General features: G+C 43.5%; 3 protein-coding genes across 4 annotated transcripts in view; 2 read left to right on the forward strand and 1 right to left on the reverse strand.

Moving 5' to 3' along the window:
* The window catches only part of LOC121629914 (cilia- and flagella-associated protein 44), a 41,877-nt gene extending 38,746 nt beyond the window's left edge, over positions 1–3,131 (forward strand). Inside the window, exon 34 of one of the 2 annotated variants that reach the window (XM_041969829.1) lies at positions 1,740–3,131. In XM_041969829.1, the coding sequence (XP_041825763.1) occupies positions 1,740–1,985 (246 nt within the window). In that variant the 3' untranslated portion in view covers positions 1,986–3,131. The remainder of the gene's footprint in view (positions 1–1,739) is intronic. The other variant, XM_041969828.1, reaches the window with a different exon arrangement.
* A 6,519-nt stretch (positions 3,132–9,650) lies between these two features.
* Positions 9,651–10,676, reverse strand: brcc3 (BRCA1/BRCA2-containing complex, subunit 3). The gene has a single exon (XM_041970859.1). It carries the CDS (start codon positions 10,593–10,595, stop codon positions 9,813–9,815), a length of 783 nt encoding a protein of 260 aa, XP_041826793.1. The 5' UTR covers positions 10,596–10,676; the 3' UTR covers positions 9,651–9,812.
* A 1,186-nt stretch (positions 10,677–11,862) lies between these two features.
* Positions 11,863–13,360, forward strand: LOC121630120. The gene is made up of 2 exons (XM_041970206.1): positions 11,863–13,102; positions 13,175–13,360. Exons 1-2 carry the CDS (start codon positions 12,483–12,485, stop codon positions 13,182–13,184), a joined length of 630 nt encoding a protein of 209 aa, XP_041826140.1. The 5' UTR covers positions 11,863–12,482; the 3' UTR covers positions 13,185–13,360.
* The last annotated feature ends 5,110 nt before the right edge of the window (positions 13,361–18,470 follow it).

Below are 18,470 nucleotides of genomic sequence, written 5' to 3' on the forward strand. Positions count from 1 at the left end.
TACATAGTCATCACAAACATACAAATTTACTTGTGTAATAGTGAGGATGTAGTAATAGTAAAATCCTTATGTTCCTCCCACTTTCTACTGTGGCGACGCCCTATGAAACTCCCACCCAGGTTCTCTCCCAAAATAAACTAAAAAAGAAAAAACATTTAGGTTTTCCACTCTGTGCCTCTCTTTAACTAACTGGTGGGCTGTCTTCCACGCCTGCAGTGTCTTATGACTAGCCCCATGCACACGAGCTACAGCTCACAGCCCACAACGAGACACCTCCAAGAAATGCTGCCAAGCCAAGGATGGCTGGATGCAACCTGAGGGCTCAGCATTTTATTAGCTGCTGCAAGACTGGCACACAGAATGCTGCAGGGACACGTTTAAAGAGGAGTCATCATTAAGCAAGGGCAAGGCTGAAGAGACTGAGATCCTGATCGCATGATCAGCCACTTAATGTGAGGGCTATTTCCTTTCACAGTCTAACCACCACCAGGGCACCCCTGTCCCCCCGTCTCAGGATGTCAGTTACCCAAACTAAATTAGGACCCCCTGGTTGGAACCTGGATGAAAGAAATTAAGGAGAATAAAAAGCTGAGATGGGATGAAGGATGAGGGATGAAGAGGAAAATAGAAAGCTGGATAAATGAATGACAGAGATGAATGATTGACAAAGTAGAAATGGACAGGTGATGGTGCTGGAGAGAGGCTAGAAGGATGGATGGATGGATGGGTGGATGGATGAAAGGATGAATGAATGAGGGAGGAATTAATTTTTCTTGCAAAGAACACGAGACACATTGTTCACAACACTCATTAGTAACATTTACCATCTGACTTCGCTGTAAGTTAAACTCCTTGTCTGAGAAAAACAAGTTTTAAACCTTGTTTAATGTTCTTAAGCTGTTTTTACATGGCGGAGGACATATCATGAACAAACGGCCATCAGGGCCTAGGCTGGGATCTCTGTTTTCATTTAGCAGTACATCACCTCAGAAAGTTTCATGGAGAACATCTGGGAAGCATCCTTAACTATGTGCTGGGTGGGTCTGTACAGATATTTGCATATACTGTGAGGAACTGATGCCAGCAAGCTAAATGACAGTAGCAGAAAGTAGGCGGAAAGGACAGAGAAAGGAGGAAAAGAAACTTGTTGCGTTTGGCTATCATTGGGATTTAAAACCATAACATAGGCGGATTCAGTTTATTTAGAGACAAACATTTTAAATGTTTAAGACTTAAACATGGGTTTTTAGGGGATTAATAACTGCTGACGTTGGACTGAATGTTTTCAGTTGTTAACAAGTTAGTAATTTCGTATGTATCCATAAAACTAGAGACACTTAAATTGTGTTTCTTTCCATTTTATTAGTCCAGTGTTACTCTTTTCAGCTCTAATTTAAGCTCCACCAACTCCTGACAAAAATCTGGAAAAATCCTTTTCTTTAATCCATCTTTCTTCACCAGCTAGCAGCTAACTCGTGGCTGCCTGCTGCTTGAAGTTGAGTGCCCCTCTGTTGATTTGTGTTTATGTTAAAGACCTTTAAAGACTTAACCAAAAGACTAATTCTAATTCCTTCACATCATTGTTTTAAGTTAAATATCAGGTGCGTATTCAAAACACTTTAGTGCGCTTTTACTCAGACACAGCTTTGATTTGACAATGTATATTCTGTATGGAGACTAATTTTCATGATGGTACAGTAAGAAAAGACTGAATAGGTATTTTCCCCATTTGTGTGCAGGGCAGACAGCAGTCCCACAGCCACAGGAGACGTATGGACCAGGAAGAGATACCGAAGCTCCAGAAACTGGTGAAACGACAGTCGCAAAACATTGAGGCTCTTAAGAGAGAGATCTGCCTTTTGTCTTACCAGGGAGGCCACGTCTTGCCCCCCAGCCACAGACGACTGCCCCCGATCACGCGTCTGCCAACCCCAATGAGCGACATCGATGTTGGGAAAGAAAATCCGTCAAAACTCACCCAGTAGACAAAGAGTGGATTCATCAAGGATAGAAGTAGAAAATATATGCACTTCATATGCATTTAAAATTTTAAAATTAAACAAATATTTATTACACATGGATGTATTAATATTAATTTGCTGAATTGTTCATGAAAAATGATTGAAAGTTCCAGAAAAAAAGGATTAATTTATGTTCGTAAAATTCCTCATACAATAAAAACAGTTATAATAGTTTTTCTTGATACTTTCATTTTAGGGTTTGAGAAAACGAGAAACACAACAATTAATAAAACCTGCTCATCTCAGGGTTAATGAAGGACAACTTCTGTTTCCAACATAAAAGAGCAAAACATCAAGCTACATTGAATCTAAAGGGTGTTGGACTGACTGTATTTCTATCAGAAGTTTTACATCAGGGTTGTCCAAAGTCGGTCCACTTTGTCCTGCAGGTTTTCACAGTTTCCTGCTTCAACACACAAGACTCAAATTAAATGGATCCAACAGCCTGTGAAGTTTTGCACAATGACTCATTAATATGAGTCAGGTGGTTTTGGTGCAGGGAAACATCAAAAACCTGCAGGATTGTGGCTCGCAAGGACTGTAGCTTTACACCCCTGTTTTACAAAGGTCTTCCACGTTTGACAGCGAGCCATTGGAATGGCAGCGGAGATGAGGACCCGAATGCAGGCAGAATCGGGCAGAAGGCAGGATCGGTGCAAGTAAAGGGTTTATTTACAAACCGCAGCACAGGGAACCACACATAACAGGGAGTTAACCAAATAAGGATCTGACAAGGAGTAACTGAAAAGCCAGGGCTTAAAAACACAGACTGACAAATTAAACACAGGGGACGTACATGAGTCATGAACAGATTAACAGAAACCAAAGAAACACAAAACTAAGCCCTGAACACTAAAAACCAAGAACAAAAACTAGAAACATGACCAAAACTAAACACAAAGTCAGAACCAAAACCATAAACCATTACAGTAGAGCCAGGGACCAGAAGCGGGTGAGGAGCATCTCGACCAGAGACTCCCTCAGAGCCAGGGACCAGAAGCGGGTGAGGAGTGTCTCCACCACTGTCAAAGAGTGTACAATGTATTTTTAGATGCAGTATCTATTATGTATTACAAAGAATGTAATAACCGATCTTGGAGTCCAGTGGATTTATACACAAGCTATTTTTGTTTAGGGTTTTTATTTCTTTATTTCCTTATTTATTTTGGTGTGTCTTTGGTACTTTGGTTTTTGCTGTGATACACCTTGCTGTTGTTGTTGTTCTGTAGAAGTGTAGCAGCTGGTTGTCTGGTGTTACGTTGGATTAAAGGGTCATTGCTTCTATTCGCTGTATCTTTGTCTCTACTTCCTTTTTTCACTTTCCTTTTTACTTCTGTCCTTTTTTGTCTTTCTTCTGTCCCCTACTGTCAGGCCCAGCAAGATTACACAAATTCCATAATACCAAACAAATAAGTTAAAACAATATATTTATACAAATAAAGAAATTAAAAAAGGAGATTATCAAGAGGAGTCTTATACCCATAAAGCCTGTCTTGGCACAGCAAATTTGTTCTGCATAACACAGCAGCCAGACCATCATTCTGTTTGCTACAATGCTGAACAGAACAAGTTTTAAAACCAGTGCTGTTTCTGTGCTCTAATGTGCTCTAAATCCTGACTGAAGCTCTTCAGATAGATTATTTCTGAGCAAAAGGTCATATAGTTGCCATGCAATGGACTGGAGACCTGTCCAGGTGTACCTGCCTCTCACTACTAATTGCTGGTATAGGCTCCAGCTTCCCTGCAAACATAAACTGGACTAAGTGGTATAGAAAATGGATGAATGGGCACATAGTCTTCCATTACTTCTCATGGTAAAGATAGCAAATCGAAACTGTATCTTTTTAGAAAACTTGCCAAGCTGGTTCAACAGATAAACAAAACTTTGTGATGATGTAATTAAATGCCTGCTGATATGCAAAAAGTCTAGCAACGTCAGTGAGGACTCGTCCCATCCACAGTTTCTGTCACCTTTACTAAAAAGAAAGAAAGAGAGAAAGAAAAAGAAAGAAAGACAGAAAGAAAGAAAGAAAGACAGAAAGAAAGAAAGAAAATGGTGGAGTGGAGTTTGTTGGTGCCCTAATAAAGCAGGAAGTAAAATGATTTATTAGAAACCACTCCTCTTTCTGGAATTAGTATAAGCTGGGAGTTCTTCCTTCTTTGTTTTATATCGCTCTAACATTTGCCAGCAGTCACTCACGTTGTTCGAGCAGTGAGATGGAAGATTCAGCGTTCAGCTGGGAAGCGCTCTGCTGTTCAATATGTTTGGATCCACTGAAGGATCCAGTGACGATTCCCTGTGGACACAACTACTGCATGAGGTGTATTAACAGACATTGGGATGAGGAAAGTAGGAAGGACATTTACAGCTGTCCTCAGTGCAGACAGACCTTCACACTGAGGCCGAATTTGGTAAAAAACACCATGCTGGCTGAACTGGTGGAGGAAATGAAGAGGACAAGACTCCAGGCTGCACCGCCTGATCACTGCTACACCAGAGCTGGAGATGTGGCCTGTGATTTCTGCACTGGGAGGAAACTGAAAGCCGTCAAGTCCTGTCTGCAGTGTGTGGTTTCTTTTTGTGAGCAGCACCTTCAGCCTCACTATAATACACCTGCATTAAAGAAGCACCAGCTGGTCAATCCTTCCAAGAATTTTCAGGAGAGCATCTGCCCTCACCATGGTGAGGTGATGAGGCTTTTCTGCTGCACCGATCAGCAGTGTATCTGTTCTCTGTGCTCCTTGAATGAACACAATGGCCATAAAACAGCCTCAGCTGCAGCAGAGAGGACAGACAAGCAAGAACAGCTGGAGCCAAATTTTCAAAAAATCAAGCAACAAATTCAGCACAAAGAGAAAGACGTGAACGTGCTGCAGCAGGAAATAGAAGCCATCAATCTCTCTGCTGATAAAGCTGTGGGGGACAATGATATAATCTTCACCGAGCTGATTCATCTCATTGAAAGCAAACGTTCTGATATTAAGCAGCAGATCAGAAACCAACAGAAAACTGAGGTCAGTCGAGTCAGAGAGCTTCTGCAACAGCTGAAGCAGGAAATCGCTGAGCTGAAAACAAACGAAGCTGAACTGCAGCAGCTTTTTCAAACAGAGGATCACACCCAGTTCCTGCGCATGCTCCCTTTTCTTTCAGAACCGAATGAGTCTGCAGAGTTGTTCCTCCACAAACATCGTACTCTGCAGTACTTTGAGGACGTGACAAAGACTGTGTCAGGAGTGAAAGCTAAGCTGCACAGCATCCTCAGAGAAGAATGGCCGGGAGTTGTACACACACTGACCAATGTGGATGTGTTACTGCCTCAACCAGAGCCCAAGACCAGAGATGAGTTCCTACAGCATGCCCAGCATATCACGCTGGATCCAAACACTGTAAACATGAAGCTTTTATTGTCTGAAGGAGACAGAAAAGCAGCGTATGTGAGTAAAAAACAAATGCATCCAAAGCACTCTGAGAGGTTTATGAACCGGTCTCAAGTCCTGAGTAGAGAAGCTCTGACTGGACGTCATTACTGGGAGGTGGAGTGGAGCGGGCTGGGTGCTTACATAGCAGTGGCATACAATAGTATAAGCAGAGCAGGAGATGACAGTGAATTTGGAAACAATGGTCAGTCCTGGGTGTTGTTGTGTTTAGATAATAAATATGAATTTACTTATGACAGCATCAGCACTTCCTTCTCAGGTCCAGAGTGCTCCAGAATAGGAGTGTATCTGGACCACAGGGCAGGTCTTCTCTCCTTTTACACCGTCGCTGACACCATGACTCTCCTCCACAGAGTCCAGACCACGTTCACTGAGCCGCTCTACGCTGGTTTTAGAGCATATTATTTCTTAGGTTTAGGATCCACAGTTTTGTTTAGTTAGCTTACGTAAGCTGCAGTTGTTGCAGTCGAAGCTGACTCTGATTTCAGATCCTCGATACTCATCCTTGTTCCTCATGCAGCTTTTTGGCTTTTGTGTTTTGGTATGAGTCACACAAAGGAATTATATATTATATATTATTATTACTATTATCATTATTATTAATACAAGGTTATTGCTTGTTTGCTGTTATGATATCTACAGTATCTATTGCATTTGTTTGTGTCATATATATATATATATATATATGTATATATATATATATATTAAACTGTTATCAGATCAACCCCACCTGTTACTCCAAAAAGGGGGTAACCTCATTGTAATTTGAGTAGATTAAAATTTTCTGTGTTTTTCTTCATTTATTTTTATTCTCTGCTGCATTGAGATGGAAGTGTTGATTTCAGCCAAATACTCTTTCATAGGCTACAGTCTGTTTTGTTTTAAAGACTTTTTAAATGTGAATATTTTCATAAAAGTGATTTAAAGATACAGTGTAACCATTTTCTGATCAATAAATACATTATTACCATAATCCATTAATCTGATTGGGTCTTTGTTCAGGGTGAAAATGAAAGAATCTCAAGAATTCAAACATACTTGTGTCAGATAACAACTGCTACTGAACCAAGATGGACACCCGGTGGTAAAACATGGACATGACAGGTAATGAGTCACCCAAGATGAAAAGTGGTAAAATTATTTCCAGATTTTCTCCTCCTGGCTGACGGTGGATGTGATATGGAAACCCTTCAGGTATTCAAATTGTTTTCGGTCCTTGTTCTTATTTGCATGTTAAAAACAAAACAACACAGAAATTCAGACTACAGGAAGTCCCAGAGGAGGCTGTTGTCATGGAAACACTTCCTGATGATGTCTTATCTGATCACTCAAACAACTTTACCAGAACATGCCACGTTCACACATTAACACAGCATTCTAAGTATATATTTAAGTGCTTGTATAGACATTCAGACCCTGATAGGTTGGTGTGGTGTCCTGGGGTTCAGGGCACTAAACTGAGACATTTTAATATTTCATGGAAAATGTGAGGTCATTTTGGATATGGTAGCAGAAACACTTCTCAAAAATGTTTTAACAAGAGCCACAAAAGGCTGATAAAGTAACTGGAACAAATAAAAATGCCTGGAGGAGCTTTTGACAACTAATTAGGTAAATTGGCAAGAGATCAGTAACATGACAAGTAAAAGGAGCATTTCAGAGAAGCAGAGTCTTCAGAGTCTTCAGAGATGGACAGACGTTCATTAACTTGAGACAAAATGGGTCTAAAAATTGTGAAATAATTTCAGGAAAAAGTTCCTCAACATAGAATTGTGAAGACTTTAAAGTTTCCACTTCTTTGTGTATAATATCATCTAAAAGATTCAGATAATAAAAAAGAATCTCTGTACACATGGGACAAGGCCAAAAGTCAAACTAGATGCTGGTGATCTTGGGGTCATCCAGCAGCACTGCATTAAAATCAGACATGACTCTACTGAAAACCACAGCATGGGCTCAGGAAGACCTCCAGGAATCACTGTCTGTGAACACAGTTCACCCTGAAATCCACAAATGCAGGTTAAAGCTCCATCATGCAACGAAGAAGCCAGATGTAAACAGGATCCAGAACCAGTGCCGTCTTCTCTGGACCAAAGCTCATTTAAAATGGTTTGAGGCAAAGCAGAAACCTGGATGAAGATGTGAACTAGTTTATGGAAAGCATGGACGGTGTGTCCTGCAGACTAAAGAGGAGAGGGAGCATCCAGCTTGTTATCAGTGGACAGGTGAAAAGCTGCATCTCTGATGGGATGGGGCTGCATTAGTGCCTATGGCGTGGGCAGCTTCCACATCTGTGAAGCTCCATCAATGCTGAAAAGTACATGGAGGTTTTAGAGCAACATCTGCTCCCATCCAGACGTCTCTTTCATGGAAGGCCTTGCAGATTTCAGCAAGACGATGCTGAACCACATCCTGCATCCATCACAGCAGCATGGCTTCACAGGAGAAGAGTCCGGCTGCTGAACTGGCCTGCCTGCAGTCCAGACCTTTCACCAGTACACAACATCTGGAGCATCATGGAAGCAGAAATCCAGCAACCAAGGTCCAGGACTGGAGAGCAGCTAGAATCCTGCATCAGACCAGAATGGGACAATATTCCTCTCCTAAAACTCCAACTGGTCTCCTCACATCCCAGATGTTTCCAAACAGTTGTTAGAAAAAGAGGGGATGCTACACCATGCTGAACATCACCCTGGAACTACTTTTTACACCGTGCCGAACATCACCTTGGAACTACTTTTTACACCATGCCGAAACCACTCATTTCACCCAGCCTGCCACAGGATCACCATTTACACCGCCATCATCCCGTCTGTACTCTGCATCACGGTCTGGTCTGGATCAGCCACCAAACTGGACAGACGCAGACTGTAAAGGACAATCAAGTCTGCAGCGAAGACAACTGGATTCACCTTCCCTCCATCCAGGTCTTGTACCTGCCCAAAGTCAGGAAACAGGCCAGTGACATCTCGTCAGACCCCTCACACCCTGCACACAAACGTTTTAAACTCCTCCCGTCTGGTAGGCTCTACAAAGCACTGCACGCCAAAACCACCAGAAACAGACAGTTTCTTCCACCAGGCCTTTATCCTGATGAATAACACGCTGAGGCATATTTACACATACCTGCACTACCTCAGCCTGTAAATACTATGTTAATGTTCTGTTTTTATCTATGTCTGTTTTATATTTGCTTTTATTTTAATTTATTCTTCACTTTTTGTGATGAAAGTATGAGAGCTAAATTCACTGGAGTCAAATTTCTTGTTTGCACATGCAGACTGGGCGAAATAAATTAAAAAAAAAAAAAAAAAAGCTCAAAGGGTTTGAAATTTAGAAAAATGATTAGTTACAGTAATAATACCAAAGTTTTGCAAATAACAATTCTTTTGTTTTTTCTCTTTCAAATACTTTTAGACTTTTGGACCAAAGATTTTCTGAGGGGTTGCATTCAGACTTTTGCCACTGGTGGTGATGTGCTGTTCATGAATGAACCGGCTCTAAGAGTTGTGAAAGAGAAGAAATTGTCCCTGTCTAAGAGAGCCGAATCTTTAGAAGAACTTTATTTTGATTGGCACACCATGCGTTTAATTACATGCGAGGAAAGACTGTACCATGATGTAATGAAGACGAAACATGCAAAGTTATTGGCTGGTTGGTTATTGGTTCGTTTGGAGTAATAAAAGAGTTCTCTCTTCCTCTCAGAGAACAGGAAGCGTAGTGGTACAGACCAGAGAGCCAGACGATTATTACAAGTGTGCCAAGAAAAAGTGGAGAAATTCGTAAATCCTAAGTGTCTTAATGTTCAGACTTTAGTGTTTCAGCCTTTATTTACTCGATTTGCTTGGTGTGGCTCTGTGTTCAGTTGCTTGTTAAAGATTTTACATATATACATATATATATATATATATTAGACAGTAGGTAGATTTTTATGTAAATAAAAATATAGCTACTGTGATACCAAATAAAGAGCCATTTGGCGGGCAAAGGAGACGACTCGGACGAGTCGAATCTTTGAGAAGAGTCGAACCTCCGATTACAAGAGCCGGTCACAGATTCATTAACAGAATAATAAGATTATTTATTACAGGAAATCTCAAACTTTTTTTTTTTTTACATTTGAACAAGATATTTACCAAATTCCTCTTGCAAATAAACAATTTAAAATAAAATAATATACTTTATGAATAGATTTTTATAAAGACTGGAAGTCTGATGTCAACTGTTCTTCACACTTCAGGGGCTTTTTATAGTTTGCAAAAAATAAAGAAGTCCGTCACCAGAAAGAGGAGTAAGAAAACTGTCCAGAGCGAAAAACAAGCCGAACATATCATCCAGGATTAAACCTCCTGCTCACAGAGCAGCCAGCTCCTGTAGCAGCTTCTCCTTCTCCTGCTGGAGCTCCACGATGCTCTGCTTGTTCTGCTCCAGCCGGTCCTCCAGCCACTGCAGCAGCGGCCCGCTCACCGCCGACATCTGGCTGCACAAGTTCTTGGTGAACACCGAGCCGTTGTGGATCTTGGTGACGGGGTCCAGGTGCGCCAAGCTGTGGATTTTACGGTAAGTGTCCTGCTCTTCTTGACACAGGATCCGCGGCAGCTCCACGGCCGACTCCAGGCACACCTTCCCGATGGCTTCGCGGGGCACGACGTGAATCGGGATCTCCACCCGCTCGTACTCGGAGCCCTTCTGGCCTTGGACGGACTGGAAGCAAGTGTACAGCACCCGGCCCGTCTTTGTGTTTTTGTCTTCGATGAAGCAGGAGAAGATGAGACCGACGAAACCCTGGTCCAGCATCTGGTACATAGCCTGGGTCCGCACGTCGACGTGGGAGGGCCACACCGTGATGTGCGGGTGGGAGTGATACCAGCCGACCACCCGCATCGGCCTGCCGGTTATGTCGGCCAGTCGTTCCGCCTCCGTGGAGGCTGCCGAGAGCTGCTCCGGGGAGATCTCTACCCGATCTTTCCTCTTGTCCGAGCGGCGGAGAATGATGACGGAGTGGATGTGGACGATGCGGGTGACTTCTACCTCTCCGATACACAAACCCATCACTTCCTCCTTCTCTGTGCTCAGCGCGTGGTTCATGCACACCAGAAAGGCGTCTGACTCAAGGTGAACTGCGCTTACTGCCATTTTCTTCAAAAGAGAAACGTTTCTTATCCAAACAAGGATGAAAACATAAACAGAAGAGGAACGGTGCTTCACTTCCGTATTCTGAAGTCCTACACAAAAATATTCCGTGTTGGTGCAGCCGCTCTTTAGTTCCGCCTTCCAAGTTATTTGTTCGAGGGCGATGTTTCTGTTATCATGTGTAATATTTAGTATAAAATGACAGAATATAAATAGCTTTATTTGTATTTGAAAAATTATATAATACTATTTCTTGATTAATCGTTTAATTCAAATGACGTTTAGGATTAATAAAAAAGACAAATACTCTGAAAGCCATTATATGTCAAGATGTACATTATTTGGGGAAAACACTTGTGATACTTTATTGGTAACATCAAAACAACAGCTTTGAGGTCAATCCGAAGTTTTTTCAGAGTTTTTTGTGTATGGTCACTTAACTTTCCAGTCATCACATCTGGTAATTATATGATAGGACATTAGGATGTGCAGTGCTTTTCTTAACAACAATACAAACCTCAAAATTACTAAAAATACCTCAAAGTTATAACTTAGTGCAACAAACTTTCAGCATGTTGTCCTAATATGCAATGATATGCAATGACTGGCCTGGTAAGAGTATTTTTATGAGATATATATGTGTGTGTGTGTGTGTGTGTGTGTGTGTGTGTGTGTGTGGAAAAAAAACCAGAGCAAACAAATACCAGATGAGAACATGGCTACAGCTCAAAAAGAGACATTACAATATGCATTATAGGATCTCATTGCTTGGGATTCGTGTTTTTAGAAATGATTGAAATATATGATTCTATTTATTTAACCAAAACAAGAAAAAGTATCTTACTTTGTAGGAATTTATATTACTGAATGTGGAACTTTGCAAAGAAAATGACAAGATTCATAATGTAAAATTGATCACAATCAGTCTAGTAAAAAATTAAAACACAAATCATATTTTCCCATTTAATGGAGAAATCATTACTTTACTCCGTTTATACTCCAATGTCCAGCTGCTGCACGCCATTGTTACAACCAGCCGTACGGTTATAACAAAACAACGCCGAACAACCAAGAAAACCAATTATAATTATTTATTAAACCAAAACTTAAGACAAAATAATATAATTATGAAGTGTGATTGTCTGCAATATCAGTAATGTCAGGGCGTGCTTGGTTGTGTGTACAAATATAATGCAGGCAGTGTTGTATGATGTAGAACTAAACCAAACACAAACGCGAGGTGCAACGGCGCAGGTCCGGCCTGGGAGCGGAGCAAAGAAAGAAGCCCAGGCCGATTGTAGGCGGGTCTTATATACGCCCCGCCGAATACTCCAGCTGCACCTGCACACAAACATAATTAACAAAGCCACAAAAGAAGAAGGGGTCGTAACACCACCCCCCATAAAAACGGGGGTCATGGGGAGTCATCCCCGTGAACCACCGAAACAAAACCAAAACAAAAACAAACGTGTACAAACACCCAACCAAATTTACCCTCACCATCACCTCCACCGGCACCTAAAGGGGAAGAGAAGGTGAGAAACAGGGCAACCACCACACACCAGGGAACCCACAGACCGAACCACAGGAGCCCTCGACAACGCATCAGCTCTAGCAATGTCACGCCCCGACCGAACACAGCAGGGGTCATCCGGCACCGGAACGGACGACCCGGCACGTTTTAAGAAAAGCAGACACATCTTTTTTCGCCCCCGGCCAGAAAAAATGCCTGCGGAGATGCAAATATGTTTTCCGCACACCAAAATGACCAGAGTCGTCATGAGCAACTCCGAGGACAACAGTGCGAAATATAGATGGAACCACCAGCTGAAACACAACCTCACGCGCCCGGTCGCCCCCAAATGTCCACTTCCGAAACAATAAACCATCATGCACAAAGTACCCACTCGCCACGCTTGCTATTGCCGCCCCTGGGACAGCCAGACCAAAGGCCACTGTCAAAGACGGATCAGCACGCTGTTCCCGGACCAACTCCTCGTGAGACACCTCAAGAGGAAAATCTGCCACAGACAAAGCAACGTCCTCCCTCACAGCGACCGCATCCTGCGAAGCCGCGCACATAGCACGCATATCGGCACACGCTGGAAACACCCTAGGAGGCGGAGACAACCCACCCCCCTGAACAGACGGACACAGCGCAACCACAGGGGAGGCTGTCACACGAACACCACTGTCACCAACAAGCGAACCGGCAGCGCGCAGCAAGAAGGGATCAGCAGACCAAACACGGCCGCCCGCCAGGCCATTCCCCAAAATAAAATGAATTCCATCCACGGGCAACGCGGCCCGCACGCCCACAGACACTTCCCCACGCACCAGCTCACAGTCCAAAACCACTCTATGCAACGGAGTAGGCAACGTCGTCAAGCCCATGCCACGACCCACAACATAATCACCAGTAGCCGAACGGGAAGAGAACGGGAGGACCGAACCCACGACATACGAATCATACGCACCCGTGTCTCTCAGAATCCGAATAGGAGTCTTCGCGCCACCTGTCAAGGACACGAACCCAGTCCGAATAAAAGGGGCATACGAATCCAGCGCGTCGGGGACATGCAAAGGAAATGAAGTGCACACTCCAGCAGCGGCAACAGGAGAACCACCCGGATCTGCAAACGCGGTCGGATTAACATTCTGTGCCGAGGTTTTCCCCCTAGATGACAACACAGGACAATCCCCCTTCCAGTGGCCCCTCTCACGGCAGTAGTGGCACACGTCCGCCCCGGCACGCGCGTCAGACGACACATCCCCAAGACGCACGGACGCAGCTCGGCACTCACCACGCCCACTACCCGGAGAAGGCCCATCACTATACAGAAACTGGGACTTATGAGTCAAAACATAGTCATCCGCCAGCGCCGCAGCCACAGCCACCGTCTCGGCCTTTTGCTCACAGATGTACGTGGCAACCACACACGGCACCGAATCCTTCAGCTGTTCCAAGAGAATCAACTCACACAGCCGCTCAAAATCAGCCACTTTCGCAGCTGAGCACCAGCGCGTGAAATGCAACTTCAAATCTCGAGCAAACTCGAGATAACTCTGCCCAGCGGCCTTTCCGCAAGACCGAAACCGCTGTCGGTATGCCTCAGGCACCAGCTCATAAGCCTGCAAAACAGCCGCCTTCACCTTAACATAATCCTGGCTATCCGACACGGACAGCACAGAAAACGCCTCCTGAGCGCGGCCCACCAGAACGCACTGCAACAACAGAGCGCGCGCCGAACTGTCCCACTTACGTGCGTCGGCCAACCGCTCGAAAATCAGGAAAAAAGAGTCCGGATCGTTCTCCTGAAACTGAGGCAAAAGGCGCAAGTTACCAAGAACATCAAAAGTGTCGGCAGCAGAGGAACCCGACAACGAGCGCACCGCAGCGTCACTGTGCCTGCTTTCCCTTATTGACTCCAACTTCACGCGTTCAATCTCAAACTGTAAGTGCAGCAATTCCCTTTGCTGCTCAAACGTCAAACCCGGCGGTAACGAAACCGCACCCGGCGTCAGCGAAGCTGCACCCGGCAAAGAATCCGACGGAGGCTTAGCCAAAAAAACACCTTTCTCCGTCAAATTGGCAATCAGGATGGCCTTAAAATTCTCCTTAAGACGTTTGCTATCAATCTCAACGCCATAATAACGACCAATCTCCAGCAGCTGATCCTTTGTACACTCCTCCAAAAATTCCAGCGAAGGAGAGCGAAAAAACTCCGACACAGTCACCATGATTTCCCCACACAACACAAACACCGCAGGCCAAACGGCAAAAACGGCACCAACAAACAGCAGCAGACCCAATGCCCCGCTACCACACCTGCCTAACAAAACTTACCTAACCTAACACCAAGCTCAACCCTAGTCTTCACGCAGGCCAGCGGCGGGTACTTACGCACTGAAAACCAGCGGGGACGCGAGGCAATCTACACAGATCACCCCCTCAAACCCCGCGGACGTGCCCCCGAGATCACTGCTGGCGCAGCGAACACTAACCGCGTCCCCGCGACACTAACAAAAAAAAAACACAGACGAAGCCCAAAGGAGCAACGTCTCCACACCTAACCGGGGCACCGAGCCTGCAACCGACCGGCTAAGCCGCAAAAAGCAATCAACTCACCCCGGCCAAACGAAACTCCACTCCCAGCCAACGACGTCACCGCGGGCTCTTCCCTCCGCCAACAAAGACAGCCGCAGGCGCCAAACACCAAACAAAGAACAACCAAAACAAACCACCCAACGCACACTCAAAAGAACAACCACGGCGCACCCAACGAGAACACAAAAACCCGAGAACAAGAAGGACGAGCCCCCATTTGTTACAACCAGCCGTACGGTTATAACAAAACAACGCCGAACAACCAAGAAAACCAATTATAATTATTTATTAAACCAAAACTTAAGACAAAATAATATAATTATGAAGTGTGATTGTCTGCAATATCAGTAATGTCAGGGCGTGCTTGGTTGTGTGTACAAATATAATGCAGGCAGTGTTGTATGATGTAGAACTAAACCAAACACAAACGCGAGGTGCAACGGCGCAGGTCCGGCCTGGGAGCGGAGCAAAGAAAGAAGCCCAGGCCGATTGTAGGCGGGTCTTATATACGCCCCGCCGAATACTCCAGCTGCACCTGCACACAAACATAATTAACAAAGCCACAAAAGAAGAAGGGGTCGTAACACCATCATAATTTCCTTTTGTGCTCCACTCATGTTGTGATGAGGCTACTTTAGTCTTTTTAACGGAAGACCTGTTTTTTCCCCACAAAAGAAATAAATCAGATAAATTAGATAAATCTGCCGTTGTCTGATAAAGCATCAGATTATGCTGTCGACATGTAAACAGGCCCAATGACCAGGACTCAGTTAGGCACCATTTGGCCTTCAAGGTAATGCTGATGTTGATCTTTGTGAAAATTATATCTTTATAAATCTGAATTTTAGAAATCTACCTCATGAATACATGCCTTGCTCCTCAAGATTCAACACAGATTTTGCTCCCCTTGTCCTGAGAGGGAAAAGAAAACATTCAAGAATGGTATGGGCTGGTATTTAGCAGCCACCCAGTGAAGATCCAGGAGAGAATTTGTCTGAGAGTACAGAAAGGTTTGTCTCTTTACAAGGAGTCTTGTATGTTTGCTTCACCAACATGTCACCCTCAGCCAGATCTCTACCTCTGCCCAGCTAACCTATCTCCAGCCTCACCGACAATCCCGGCCACTGGGCTGCTCCTCTCCCAGAGTCCTGCTGTCATTCAGGTTCAGAACTGGAGTTCTGGGTTTCTGCAAACGGCAGCTTATACTTTGCAAACAACAATAAGCAGAGCAAGCTATCAGGAGTGGACCTCAGACAGCTGCTTTGGGCCACTTTGAGAATGACTGCAGGTTCTTTCCTCAGCATGGAAATCCCAGCTGGTGAGAAGAGTCCCCTCCAGCCAACGTGACCTGGTTCCAGTTGAACATTATTGACATATAGAAGAGGAGGATGCAGTCAGCTGAATGAAAACTGTCAGTCTCACGTGGAACAAAAAAGTTTGTCATGATAAGTTGTATAAAATGTTTTGAAATATTTTAAATGCATTATATTTTATGATCATTGATTTACTGAAAAAGCCTTAAGAGGACCATTTTTCTTGGTTGTGAAAATATGTCCTCACCTTTCACAATTAGACCCGGTACATGGTGGTGTAGTGGTTAGCACTGTTGTCACATAGAAAGTTGCAGGTTGGAGCCTCAGCTCGGTTGTGCATGCCCTCATGTTCTAGTAATGTGTGGGTTCTCTCTGGGTTAACTGCTGATGTGAAATTTCCTGGTGACTGCTTCAGGATAGGCTCTGCAACACTGTGTTGGAATATGCTGGTTTTTATACAAACATCTTTTCTACGTCATGAAAAAGACGTCTTTATACCTTTCTCTTTTCAACTAAATCACAGTGTTGATTAGATTATCTTTTCAATAGACTTGTGCTGGGTGGGCACAAAATTCTGGGCCCTATGCTGACATGGTTATTAGTTCTCATGCATTCTTTTCCCATCGAATAAGACAAAGATAGTAAATATGAACTGCTCCGCTTGTCACTAGCTGCGTTGACATGCAGCACTTTTAATTCGGTCTGACGTCCAGTCACTACCTTCACTTCCCATTTCTTCACTCGCATCTTTAATGTCTCACTCTGCTACAAGGAGAACGGACCCCATAAAAGCTAAATAGATACAAGATTATTTGAACATGCTTATTGGATGACATACAATAGAATAAAAGCTACTAGACGTAAGAGTTACTGAGATTCTGTCAGTTGAATCAGCTACAGATGATTGATTGTAAACTAAATAACTTATCTGCCTGCATGAGCTCATATGATGGACCTGCTGTGTCTGAAACTGAGAACCATGTGGTTCACGATGTCAAGCTTTGCTAATACTGATGTTACAATGTTAAAATGGTACCGAAAGGTTCAATTTATATGATTGTTATGCAATAAACCTTTTGTTAGGCTACACCAGTAAACACACGAGTCATGTTTTATATTGTACCTCTTGTTTGACTGTAAACTTATTCTACTCGGTGACTTAAAACATGTAGACTGGACATCTTTCTGATTAATGTCACAGCCTTATTTTCTAGTTAATGAGGTAAATGAAGTAATTCAGTAATAATTATAAGACAACACTTTTTCCAGGTTATATATTTTATAAGGTATTAAATCTGACTCAAAAGCACCAACAGTAGGGGTGCTGACTAATTTATAATTCGTTATGGCCTTAAATAAGGAGTATTCTCCTCTGTTTCTTTTGATAAATTTAAAAATGACAGTTAGTCATTACATTTCAGATTTTGGGGTCTGGTGCATCCAGTTTTTCAGATAACATGATGTCAGGGGCATCTTCACAATCCTGAAATTACAGTGAATACATTGACACTAAAATATCGATTTAAAGTTGAATTGTTTTTTATTGGTCTGAAAAAGTAAAAGTAAAATGATTTGCAGTATTAACTTTGATGAATTTCTGATCATAATCAATCTGTGTTCTCCCTAAATTAACCCTAACATGCTGATATGAGCTCAAACTGTCTTAGTTAATGTACTGCTCACCTCTCTTCTATAAGAAATAAACAAGAAGCTGCTGCCCCCTTACTTCATTTTCTTACGCGATGTTCTTTCTCTCTCTGAAATACATGACTTTGTCCTCTGGCTTCTCTGTTTAACTGTTGATCAAGTCGGTGTGGGTGTGGACTAAACCATACTGCACAGTTTCAGAGGAGTGAAAGGGTCCTCAAAGACCATCCATCATTGTTGTTACTGCAGATGTTCTCTCTGCGCCTTCTTTCAGGCAAACTGACTGATTATTAACTATTTTGAAATTGTAAACTAGAAGACAATAAGACCTTTTATTATGATTTTTAAGGGGACCCACCCTGCAGTCGGCCATGGTTAAACAGTACCGTTTACCACCTGACTGTCTCTCAGCAGGGTCTCTCTCCTCCTGTCCCGTCTGTCTCTCGGTGCTTCTCTGCTGTTTCTGTCTCTCTCATTTCCTGTAAGTGCTTGTCTCTCCGTCTCTGTCTCCCCCTCTGCTCTACAGGTGATTTTTTTTCAGCCTACTCGGACTCAATGTCCCCTGCTTCAACCAGGAGGTGCTTGAAGCTTTGCCGGAGATGGGAGTTGAAACTTTTTCCAACAGGGTACTCGAGTGTCCAAGACATGAGCCACAAGTTCAATGATATGACTACAAAGTCGGTCCTGGTGCCAAGTGGACATGTGGACACTCATGCCTGAACGTGGTATTCGTTATGGACGATCCACGATGACGACTATGACAAAGTGGGTGAGTCTGTAGTTGTTCACCACTTGTCCCTACGATTTGTT

Source organism: Melanotaenia boesemani, chromosome 19 (genome assembly GCF_017639745.1).
Source record: "Melanotaenia boesemani isolate fMelBoe1 chromosome 19, fMelBoe1.pri, whole genome shotgun sequence".
NCBI lineage: Eukaryota > Metazoa > Chordata > Actinopteri > Atheriniformes > Melanotaeniidae > Melanotaenia > Melanotaenia boesemani.

What these genes read in the sequence shown, in the direction of transcription:
- brcc3 (XM_041970859.1), bottom strand. Translation starts at nt 10,595, where the DNA reads ATGGCAGTAAGCGCAGTTCACCTTGAGTCAGACGCCTTTCTGGTGTGC.
- LOC121630120 (XM_041970206.1), top strand. Translation starts at nt 12,483, where the DNA reads ATGCACAAAGTACCCACTCGCCACGCTTGCTATTGCCGCCCCTGGGAC.